We start from the raw sequence: 12401 nt of genomic DNA, 5'->3' as shown, positions 1-12401 counted from the left end.
TTCAGGTATTGTAATTCAGGACATTCTACCTTTTCTCAGCAGAGAGCTCCTCCCATAGTCCACATACTTCTTCAGCCACTCAGGACAACTCTGAGTGAGGTAATTCTTCCTGTAAACTATATCAGCTTTGTTACTGTCCCACTTGTGTATGGTGATGACAGCCTGTTGTTTAGGAGTGATCCATGTCTCTGTCTTCAGGTCAAATGATAGGAAGTCTTCTCCATCATAACCATACTGACAAAAAACATTAGTTTTTACAGTCTCATCGTCCCACTCACAGCCATACATGTTCTGGTAAATGTGGACACCTGAGAGAGAGACAGAGAGAGGGAGAGAGAGAGACAGAGAGAGGGAGAGAGAGAGACAGAGAGAGACAATTTAATGACAATAAAATACTTTTTTGAGTTAAAAGTGAAATTCGTCAACAAACCTCCAGTTTGGTTGAAGCGCTGCTTTGCAATCTCAATGTTGGCTTTGAAGTTCTGCTGTGTACCCATTAATCTCTCAGTCTCCCTCTGCCAGTACTGAGGATCATCTGCTGTGAGTCTTGTCATCCAGTCCTGTTTGGGTTCTGCTCTCCTGGTGTTACTGTCATAGTGACTTATCGGAACTTCATCAACCAACCCAACAGCCACAAACTCTGGGAAGTTTGGGACTCCAGTAGACGCAGTGTAGAAATACTTCAGAGAGTGAGTCACTGTAAACAGTTGATAAAAAGGGTGTCAGTTTTATTGAATGGAATCTTTGATTTTTTTTTCTGTTACAATAATATCAGTTCCCTGGGTACAAAAAGTACCTTGTTGGTTTTTTTTTTAGGAAAATGTACTCCAAAATACACAATAAAAACACTATACTAGACCATAATACACTATAAAGAACAATAGAAAGGAACATCCACTACAGCTAATATATAATAACTCACATGATTATTTATTATTATCATTATTATTAAAAAAAAAACACTTACAACGATACAATAAAACTTTAGTATCTAGAGCTAACTTAATTAATTAATTTTACAATATGTCTGACATGTAATACAATTATGTTTTCTTAAATTAACAATCTGTAATTAATGTAACTTATCAACCAACAACCAAAATTCAAAACACAAACATAAAACCTGTTATAAACCTGTAAATTGTCAGGTCTTTTCACAGACAGATTGCTTTTAAATACGGCAACAAGATGATAAAACAAACACACATGATAGCTCTTTTACATATTAAGTCAAAATAAAAACATCAAAATGATATATCTGAACCTGCAGGTCTTATGGCTAGAAATTACGGATTGCATATTAATTAGGGCTATTACTTTTTTATATTCAAACATACACATTGAGTTCACACCCATGAGCCCACAGCTACAGCCTGCAGAGCAAGGGTTAAGCTGGTAAATTACACCCGTTATCGCCCCAACAAACTTGCCGATAGTTAGAGGACACAGGTTAAACAAATGTATGATAATATACGAGTGCGAATTATTATAGCATAATGATAATTATTAATGACTGTAGACATATCTCAGTTAAGCCGACTCTCAATAAATTCGCCCGGAAACATGAGACCTCTGTAAGCTACAACAACCAAAAAGTCTGATGGCGTTTAGTTCCGCTTGAACTCGACATCAGCCAACGCAGTATCATAAAAGTACGGTTACAACTACAGACGTTTTCAGTGTCGGTAAAACTTACTTGCAGACGCAGCGTGGCAGAGAAGCAGCAGTAAAATGACACTCCTCATTTTGATCATATAACAAACCTAAAAACACTTAAAATGTCAATACACAGCACAGCCGATCTCTTTCGCGGTCCCTACAGCCCGCTTCACTTTGTTGACTGCCTGCTGAGATAATTCGGCATTGGTTGAGCTTCCTGATCGTCATCAGTTACTAGGTGAGATGGAAGAACAGAGGTTGTTGGAAAATGAAACGTGTTCCAGTCAGACAGACTATACGAAGAAAGAACAGGAGACAAACAGCATACTAGGATTTTGCACACATATAATGTATTATAATATAATATAATATAATATAATATAATATAATATAATATAAACTTCACCCTAGACACGCTTACACATTACAAGTCCTACAAGGATCATTTTGACTTTCCTGACCATAAAACATTGTAGCAATCCAGACAGTCAGACAGACAAGACAAAGTTACACATAGGTTTCATGTTGCAACTTGTTCTGATCAACACACCTCTAGATTTACAATTTACATTTACACCATAAATTGATGAAGAAAAGGCACAAATTGGAGCATTTCAATTCACAATTCATGATAGACAGGGGGTCCCTTAATGAAAAAGGTTGGGAACCACTGGACTAGAGTTAGTGTTGGAGAAGCATCAGCTGTTGACCCTTTTGAAAGTTAAGCGGCAAACGTGGCCGATATTTTGTATCTCCAAATATTTAGGGATACTGTTTTATACTGAAACACCATTTAGATCACCATGGACAGCTGTAGTGTAGTGGTAGCCGATGAGGTGGCTGTACTACTAGATAGATGAGTAGGTTACCGAGGAGGAAGTGTGCATACTCTCCCATTTATTCCAGTGGGTATACTGTCAACAGACAGGAAAAGAGGCAGGTATACCATACCCAGTATATCTGCATATAACCTCCACTGCATCTCTGATGAACACCAAAGTTCTCTGTTTAAAGATAGATTGAAGCAGTTCTTCTAAATTCAGTTAAGCAGTTGCCCCCACCTTTCCACTGGTGGATTAAATAAAGAAATAACTTACACAAAACAAAATATGGCATGAAAAATACACATTATGTCTGGCTTACATTCAAAATATCCAGGAGATTATCCTCACAGCCATTTTCCTATTTAATCCGTTATTTGTTAGTGAAGCCACTCATGTCTCAAATACAACTTTTCAACAAAATGTACAGTGTAAAGAATTATTGTGTGTCTCTTAGCTTTGTCCGCAAATTATATGTTTCTAACAGCAGAATAAGGAATTAATCAATGAGGAAATAATTAATATTATTATTATATGAGACTTTTTGGCACTGAAAAATACAGCAAAGCTCTGCTAGACATAATGCTGTGTGGTTCTGTAAAGTTCCTAAGGTAAGACAAACACAGTATGACACGATACATGCGGGTTGTCACTGTGCCACACCCTTGACTCTGAGAACACCTGTGTGCTGCCATTTTGTGTTTTGCTTTGTTGATTTGAAATAGCAGACGCACCAACACTCTGTCGCTCTGACCTGGCAGTCACTGCAGGGCAAACTGGGCATCAGTATTTTTAACACACAGACCTCATTATTTTACCCAAATGGAAATGTAAAGTAGATACAAGAATATAACAAGATGTAAGTTTTGGTTTGAGGTGATTCATTGTTTCATTTACACAGAACTGAAACACTTTAGATGACAACACGGTTTAATTATCTGGAACAGACGTAAACAGTGAGTCACACCAAACCCGCCCAGAGTGCAACTTGTTTATTAACTCCTTTGTTTCATCTCGCTGCCGAACCCTGCTGTTTCTATTTCTTGCATAAGGTATTGTTGTCAGTTTCCCTCTCAGGACTCAGTGACAGAGTTAGAGCACCACCACTGGCCAGAAACAACACATCCCTCTGTGCCATTTCTGAGAAATCACATGGTGAGCCTGTTAGGTTTCGTTTTTGTGTTTGGGTGTGACACAGTGATCGGGCATGATTTGCACATTTGGGTGCACAGCAGGAACAAAGAGCAGGCCATGGTTGTTATCTTGTCTGTCTTACTTGTTTTGCCACATTCCTCTGGAGTCAATGAAAATGCTCAGAAAAATAACCAAACATGAGCATCGGTAAAACATCAGTGATTAAAAGCCACAAAGAAAGTGTGTGCATTTGGCTTTGAATCTACAAGAAACTGCGACATATATAGCAGGATAACACATTTGGGGAGTACACTGAATGGAAATTAGTTATCATCAAACAAAATATGCATGTTAAAAGCACATAAAGACATGCAACCCAAATATTGCTCTGTGGATATGAGGGTCATGAACATGAACTTGATATGTTGTATTCAGTTGAAAACAATGACAGCATGAGTGTCTGTGGAGAAATATCTTTTTGGATGGAGTGATAGTTGCTCATCTTGCTGAGCAGTAGATTATAAAAAGGCTGTAGGTGTAGGAGTATACTGGTCTAACTGTTTACTTTTTCTCTTGTCCTCATATGACCTCTGTTCCCACAAACCACATTCTACTCCTGATGGTTTGCAGCCTCACATGTTCACTTGCTTCTCACTAATCTCCCTTTTCTGAATTAAAGGATTCAAGATGCTCACATACCAGTTGTGCACATGCTCTAAACAGCGGCAGTTATGCTAAATCTTAGATGCAGGATATGCTTTGCAGATTAATAGATCAAGGAAGGACACATAAAGGTTGGGAACACGTCCAGCGCAAGTCTTGGTGGATTATTGTGTGGCAGAGGGCGCCATCTACCTGTAGAGCTGGAGAACTTCTCAATGCACAATTAAAACTATTTCAAGCAGTCTTTGCTTTGAAGATCTGGTGAAAGGGTTTGTGTCTGAGTATCCGGTCAGTTTTATTTTCAGATGCAAGTTTACCTATAAGGTCGCTCAACGTTGATTACAATGGCTTTACTTTGAAATTATGACCGGAATTTGTTTTGTTTTTTCTGGTTGACTTGACGGACTCGTTGTACGTGAAAGTGAAACTAAAATGTACCCGGAGTTGAAGGGGAAACCCACAATTCAAACAAGACTTTGTTCGTACCATAGCAGCAAAGAGTACCTGACTACAAACTGAAGACATACAATCATGACAGACTTCTCTACAATCTACAAACTGTCCCTGGTTGCTGTTTTCTGCTTCATTAAAGGTAAGGTTACTAAGGCTGTCTGTCGATTTATTTAGCATCTGTCGATATGGTTTGCTCTGCTGCTAAACCAAACAGATGGAACAGACTACTTTTATGCATGTGCAGTGAACCTGTGGCCCGGATGCGTGTTTTCTCGTGTATTGAAGTAACTCAAACTCCGTGAAACAAAAGGGCATAGCTAATGTTAATGTGCATATTGTTGATTGCAGATGAAGATGTTTTGTAAATAACATTACTCAGGAGTCATTAACAGGAAAATCCAACAGCTGTAATATAAATTCAGAATACAGGATCACAGTGTGCAAAGTGAGTCCAACTCAATATTTCAGGCTATTATATATTGTTGATATGTGATTATTTGTGAAATATGTATGCCGAATTTGACACAAGATCCAGTCATGCAATATAATGTCAAAAGGTATTTCCTATACCCCGTATACATTTAGCTTTCACTAGATTAAGTTAAACTATGATGTATTTCTATAGGGAGTTTGGCGTGAAGCGTCAGTGAAGTAGCGCGCCCCTGTGGCCGAAACTGTACCCAGCATCTAGTGGAAACTACTCTAAAATCTAAATACGTGTATGAACATAATAATAAAGAGAGAGAAAAGAAAAGGCAAAAGGAGCTCAGACTTTCTTGAGAATACTGCTCATTTTGTCAGAATTTTGGTTTAAAGTCCAAACAATGACATGAAAAAGCAGGAGAATAAAAATGAAAGTAAGACTCTGCAACACTCGAGTCAACCTCAACGTATTTGCTCCCTGGAGAGGATCACAGTTTTACTTTTATTTCTGTCTGTCAGGGTTTAACTCTTGCAAGGCCTCATAATTCCTTCTATATTTTGTATTTCTTATGACATTAACTGCTGCAGCTAATGGTGGATTACTTACTCATATGTTTTGGAGGGATACTGGAGACACTAAATGATTCATTGCTAAATATTAGGGGAATGTTTAAGTGTGGCCATGGAAGAATACAAAATACCATGGACTGTAATATCAGAATATGGTGTAATCATATGCTCTTGTTCACAGTGTTTTTTCCATATTCATTGTTCATTTCTTGTTAAATCTATTGTCAAAAGCTTGCAGCAGCAGCTGTCCAGTGCTGGACTGCTGGTTCGTGCAGGAGAAAGCCGGTCGAGGAGGAGGTTTAACTGCAGCTACGAGCCAGGAAAAATCCCTGCTTCACGTCAGAACAGATGCACACAGCCACACTGCAGAGTCCCAACCGGCTCCATCTGACATCAACCCAGACAAAGTCTACTTTGTCACAGGTTAGTTCAAAAATACACACTGAACAGAATGTGTAACCGCACATTCATCTAGATGTGTGTTTGAGAGTGGGTGTGCATTGTGCTTCTTGTATGTACGAGGTATATGTTTCATATGTGTGGGTCCTTGCTCTCTGCTGTTCCTTGTGTGTAGATATAGAACTATAAGCCTCTAGAGATGTAAGTGCTGCTGATCTATAATATCATTATTATACCGGAGCATGATTGCACTTTTTCAGCTTGTCTATCTGAGTTGAATGTGTTGACACCTGGTTGAACCCCAGTATGACTTCTACCCCAGTACGAGGATACCCTTAAGTTAGTTACTGAAACAGTGGTGAATGTTGTTTATTCAGTTTGCTTACTGTAAATGACGTAATCTAAACTTCACTGACAAGGGCTGTAGGTCTCTTTCTTTAAATTCTTTAAACTGTCAGAGTAAAGGTCAGTTTAGTTGGTAGAGACTTCTGTGAGAAGAAAACTGAGAGCAATGAACATAGACTTAACACAGATGCAGCAAGCATGTGTTCTCTAGCTTCAAAACCACACTTTCTTTTACTTAAAGGTCCAGTGTGTAAGATATAGTTGGACTTAGTGGCATCTAACAGTGAGGACTGTAGTTTGCAACCAGCTGAAACTTCAGTGTCCTTTGTTCAGGACGTTCTAACCGTGAGCCGAATTATTCGTAGAGGTTTCTTCCTCTGCAAAACAAAAGGACCAGTTGATATAAACCAGTAAAACAAACTGAATAAAGCAGTTTCATGTTTAAAAAAATCTGTTTTTCAAATGCAAACATACATATTATACTATATTCCATTTCTGCCAAAATATCCCTCTAAATCCTAAATAGCAATTCAGATGTCTAGCTCCAGACTATGTATTCTCTGCATCCTTTTACTGATTCAACACTGATATAGTAATTTACTAAAATATCTCTGTTAAAGGTTTCTTTGTTTAATTTTACATTAAATACGGGTTCAGTGTTGCTTAATTTCTTCATTTATGTTTTTCCAGACTTAAACTTGATTCATTCAGCCAGGGATCCATAATTGATTTGTTTTTATCCGACCATTCTTACCATTCTCTTGGTCAAATTCCATTTCTTTTACATAAAAGCAAAGCAAGCGTCTTTGATTTACTAAACCATAACAATGTACACATGACAGTCTTGCGACTCCTCTTTCCTCAGACCCAGCTGCCACTCTTTGCCACCGCTGTCTGAACCCTCCCAGAGGCTCTGTTAAGAAGCCCCAGTGTGAGATCAACCCCTTCCTGCCGCAGCCGTCCACCCTCAAATGGGTTGCTCCTCTCACAGCCTCCGCCTTAAGCCCCATGTATTTGCAAGCTGTTTGGTTTTCAACCGCCGTTCAGGGCCTGAACAAAGAGCTGGCCGTTTCCTCTATCATGCGTGCTCCTACAGCAACCAAAGAGCACAATGGTAATGATTTTTGACTCAGACGACCAATGATGATTGTTGCAAGGGATCATCGACAACATGGCTGCCACCATTTAGAGATATCTATAATTAAGATCTCTTGTCCTGTCTGTCTGTCTCCTCAGTGATCCTCAGTGTTACCAGTAAAACAGTCTCAGTGCAGTCCAGACTGGGGGAACCAGTACTGCTGGACTGTGGCTTCTGGGCCGACCCCTCCTCGCCTCTCTCCGGGTTGGGTTTTGCTGTAGAGTGGCGCTACCAGTTCAGAGGTGATGGCCGATTGGTTCTGGCCTACGATGGCAAAGCGGACCGCTTGGCTGATACGCAAGAGGAAGGGGCCACACTGGACTTTGAGAGTTTGCATGAGAAAGGAAACGCGTCTCTGATACTGCAGGAGGCTAAAGTTCGTCACTCTGGGATGTATATTTGTACAGTTTATCTGCCCTACCTTGTGGCTCAGGTGGCGGTGGAGCTTGAGATTGTAGGTGAGAGAAAAGGTTGTTTAAAGCCAATGGCATGCTTGTATTTGGATTATTTTTCTTAACCTTGACCTCTGCTTAAGAGGAGAACATCCTCTCTTTGTAGCATTACTCAAGTGGAGATGACAGAGGAAATATGCTCAAGTACACCATTAATCAGTCTCTGTCCATACTGGTATTCACACACTGTCACATATAACCTGTTACTGCTTAGTGTCTGCTGTAAAACAGCACTGAAATAAACAAATTCTGTATCAGAGCATATTGTAAGATCCTAAATAACCCAGATTTCATTGGGTATCAGATAATTATTGTTATTAACTTTCTCTGTTCTCTTTTTTTTTTTTTTTTTGCCCTCACTCTTTTCTCCCTCTACCCAGAACCTCCATCTCTCTCCATCCACCCGTCCCCTCTGCCCCTCGCTGTTCCCGGCCAGACTTTGACAGTCCAGTGTGAGGCGTCTGGCTTTGCCCCCCTCTCCCTGGAACTGAGCTGGGAGTTTAAAGGCGCTGATGGGAAGTCCAGGCCTCTGGGATCAGGCAGTGTAACGGGCCACAAGCAGGCCTGGGATGGAACTTATAGCCAGAGTTCCCGGCTGGAGCTCGACACAACTAAGCTGGACCTGGGCAGAGGAGGGGAGGTCACCTGTGTGGCTGTCCATCTCGGAGGCGCACGACGGGCCAGCACGACCGTCAACATCGTTGGTAATTTGAAAGAATTGTGTTGTTTAGGACATTTATCAAGCTCTTTTGTCAACAATGGGTTTCATTTTTTTATTTCATAATAATTTTGATTATTATTTTCTAGGCATTTTTTGCTTTATATAGAGAGTGACAGAGAGAGACAGGAAAGACAGGGGAGACAGGGGATGACATGCAGCGAAGGGCTCTGTGGTAAGAACTCAGACCTAAAGGTTCAGTGTGTAGGATTTAGGGGGATATATTGGCAGAAATGGAATACAATATAATAAGTATCTTTTCTTTAGTTTATAATCACCTGAAAATAAGAAGAGTTGTGTTGTGTTACCTTCGAATTAGCTAATTAGGGCTATTAATGTTTTAGCGTCAGCCACCATCGTTAGCACCTCCTCTGTGACTAGAGTTGTTAAAAAATCAGTATTTTCCTGTTACATTTTTTTGTTGGGTGTTTTTAGCATTTTAAACTACTGGGTTTGTTTGTTTTGGAGAGGAAGAGACCTCCTGAATGTCTGGATCTTAAATTATCAGAGAAAAAAGGTGAGCACAAATAAACAAGATAAGATGAGAGAAAAGATAAGATATAGCAGCCCATCTGCGATGTGCCCAACAGTGTAGGAGAAACACTGATTTGTAACAGTAAGCTGCTTTATTCACCGGGTTCATCTGTGTCGGAGAGGAGGAGACCTCTGTGGATAATTTGGCTCACAGTAAAACCCTTATCATTGTCAAGGTATTAATGGGTGAAGTAGCAAGAGAAGTTATATCATGGTAGAACCAGTAGTGTGATATGAGACCAGACATTGTTTAATGATGCATTACAGTTACCTGATGCCATTTTCTATTTTAACAGAGTTCAGTGAACAGTGAATGTCTCTAAGTGCTTCCATATCCAATTAAGTTAACTTGTCATATCAACCACCTCTGCTATGCATATGTCATAAGCTTTGAGGGACTGGATTATGGTCACTTTTTCTATGGGGCAGTAAAAACTTGTAAAAAGTAAACTCATATGAATGGCAAAGCGTATCCTCTGTGAAATCACATTTATATGGAGACATGATTTATTTTTTAATTTTTCAAATTCTGTCTTTTCAGGATTCAGCACTCCCTCCATTGAGGACTCAATGGCAATGGTCGGTGTAGCGCTAGTGCTCTACGGTCTAATCAAGTTTGTCTCTTGGACCTTTACCAGCTCAGGTAAGAAGTAATCCAGAAAAAATGCCTTGTATACTGAGAGTATTAATAATGATTTATAAAGTTAAGTTGTTTGCACCCTTTTAATATAAAACTGCAAGAGGGACTGATACTATCTCACAACTGCATATACTGTACTAATATTAAAAACCTACTATAAATTTGACAAATTTTTGAACTAAGTAAAAGATGTGTGGGATGAATGCTGTGCCTTGATCACTTAAACAATTTAGATAAAATATAATATGATATTTCAATGTTATTTTCATTACTGTGTATGTCTTTTTGTCTTTTCTTTCACCGTATGAAGGCTCAGATGAGGCTGGTCAACAAGACAAGGTAATGTTACATTCTTAAATACTAGCACACACCATTTATAATTCTGAATTTATTTACATAATAGTACTACTTGTCTACTTATGTTTTATAACCCTGGAAATGCTCCTGGGGTGTTAATAATAACCTTTTACATCTTCCACTTACAGAAAGACAAGTAAAGAAGAATGAAGTCAACTGCTGTGAAAGTGTGATACTGAATCAACAAACCTGATTGTTTTGATATCTCGGCTAGGGTTTCAGGGGTGACTATCCTCGTGTTTAAGCAGACAGTTATGTCATTTGTTTTTTGAAGCTTGCATGGTGATAAATCTGTGTAAACTTTACCTTTTAGAGTTGTTTTTCCCCACAGATCCAGAGAAGCTTGCTTGCCAGTTGTTTTGTTCACTATTTTGCTCAAATAGTAATAATACTTTGGGATAAACTTACTGTTCTGCTAAGATTTCAGTGAGAATTTTACTGAACAGGGCCTCTGTCTAAACATGTTGTAATATTTCTTTAAACGTCCTTTTGAGGGCAATTTAACTGTTATATCATATTGGCCTCCCACTTTTTACATAATGTGTCTTGTCGTGAACACTGGAAAAGGGCCAGAAATGTTCAGGAATTTTGAAACGATAATGTGATTAAACGTCAACTTCAATTTGGTGATGATAATGCTTCCGTATGATGCACATAGATAAAAGTTTTTTGGCTATGTTTATACACCGAAAAACAGTTGTATTTGAGGGATTAGAGACAAGCCTGTGTGTGTGTGTATATGTGTGTGTGTGTGTGTGTGTGTGTGTGTGTGTATGTGTGTTTGAGAAAGAAATAGAACCTAAAACATCTTTTGTAAATGATCAGAACAGTAAAATCAATATTAGATGAAACTATCTAGACCCACAAATACCTATTATTGTAAATATAGAGAATATGATGTGTGTATATTCTGACTTTTTTTGTTTTGTTAAACCTGTATGTGCATTTGTGCATTATAGTAATGATAATCTTTATTGTCCCTGAATGTAAAAATTGGCCTTCAGCTTCACAGGATGGTTAAAACACATCATAGTTAATCACAATATATATGATAGATAATACAACATGCACAGTACAGACAACAATAGTGAACAGGTCCTCGTGTGAATGGTGTTTACCTTTTTAGTGAAGTTACTGCATTTGGTATGAAAGACTTTTTTGTAAATGTTCTTGATTGTTGCAGCGTCTCTATAGTGTTTCTTAGGGCAGTTTTATGAATTCTTATAAAGAGGATGAACAGGATCGAACACAATTTGTCAGACTTTTGTTTCACTTGTGTTTTCTCGTAGTGCTCTGATCACATGTTGGTAGGAATGATACTCCAACAGCCTGGGCTAATGCAAAATTAAACCTACATAGAAATGTGAAGGAAATGGTACAAAGTTCTGCAGAAGGGAAAATTCAAAATTTGTGTCAGAATTAAGAAATCGTAATTAAAGCCTGCATTTGAAGTGAAATAAATACAATTTCTTAAAACATGCTGGTTCCAGTTTCCTGTTTATATGATTGTCAAAACCTGCTTGGAAGGCTTGGAAGTATTTCTGCATAGTGGCTGTACTTCCATAGCAGTTAGTCAAACGCAAGATAGCATTAATGTGAACAACTGCACCTTCCGGTTTCTTTTTCAGAATAAGACTACATGGCGAACGTTTTTTTTTTTGAGTAATACCCAACTAAGACTAAGTGTTTGAAGAAACAGACAATATACAAAGTAATGAAGTAATAGATGAAACAGCTGCTTAATCCCAACCTCTCGCCAGATAGTTATTTATGTCTTTATTGTTAAATGATTATTACGTAATTAATAAATGCACGTGAACTAACGTTATAAAAAAGCTTACAGGGTATGCAGATAAAAACAAATGTTATATTTTTAATATAGAAATAAAAATATTTATATGTATTTGATTTTATGAGATTAACTGAAAACGCAAAACGGCTCTTTTTTTCAATTTTTATTTTTTGATTATGTCAAGGTAATGCACTTGCCTTAAAGTCGGCGTTTGAAATTATCGTTAATGTAATTTTAAATTCTAATATTTTCATTCACTTCCTCTTGGATGTAGATAAATCGGCGTTTAAAAAATAAAAAACA

The 12401-nt window shown here is 38.3% G+C and overlaps 2 protein-coding genes across 2 annotated transcripts; one reads left to right on the top strand and one right to left on the bottom strand.

Moving 5' to 3' along the window:
- LOC126384097 (major histocompatibility complex class I-related gene protein-like) lies at positions 1-1844 on the bottom strand. The gene is made up of 3 exons (XM_050034989.1): positions 1697-1844; positions 431-697; positions 1-308 (listed from the first exon to the last, which is right to left on the bottom strand). The coding sequence occupies exons 1-3, from the start codon at positions 1752-1754 to the stop codon at positions 16-18; spliced, it is 618 nt and encodes a 205-aa protein (XP_049890946.1). The 5' UTR covers positions 1755-1844; the 3' UTR covers positions 1-15.
- A 2681-nt stretch (positions 1845-4525) lies between these two features.
- tapbp.1 (TAP binding protein (tapasin), tandem duplicate 1) lies at positions 4526-11782 on the top strand. Its single transcript, XM_050035071.1, has 8 exons — positions 4526-4869; positions 5955-6146; positions 7333-7581; positions 7704-8063; positions 8438-8761; positions 9851-9952; positions 10260-10288; positions 10435-11782. The coding sequence occupies exons 1-8, from the start codon at positions 4809-4811 to the stop codon at positions 10444-10446; spliced, it is 1329 nt and encodes a 442-aa protein (XP_049891028.1). The 5' UTR covers positions 4526-4808; the 3' UTR covers positions 10447-11782.
- The last annotated feature ends 619 nt before the right edge of the window (positions 11783-12401 follow it).

This window comes from Epinephelus moara, chromosome 22 (genome assembly GCF_006386435.1).
Source record: "Epinephelus moara isolate mb chromosome 22, YSFRI_EMoa_1.0, whole genome shotgun sequence".
Taxonomy (NCBI): Eukaryota; Metazoa; Chordata; class Actinopteri; order Perciformes; family Serranidae; genus Epinephelus; species Epinephelus moara.
Note: the sequence above shows the minus strand (reverse complement) of the source record. Positions and strands in the feature narration are given on the sequence as shown.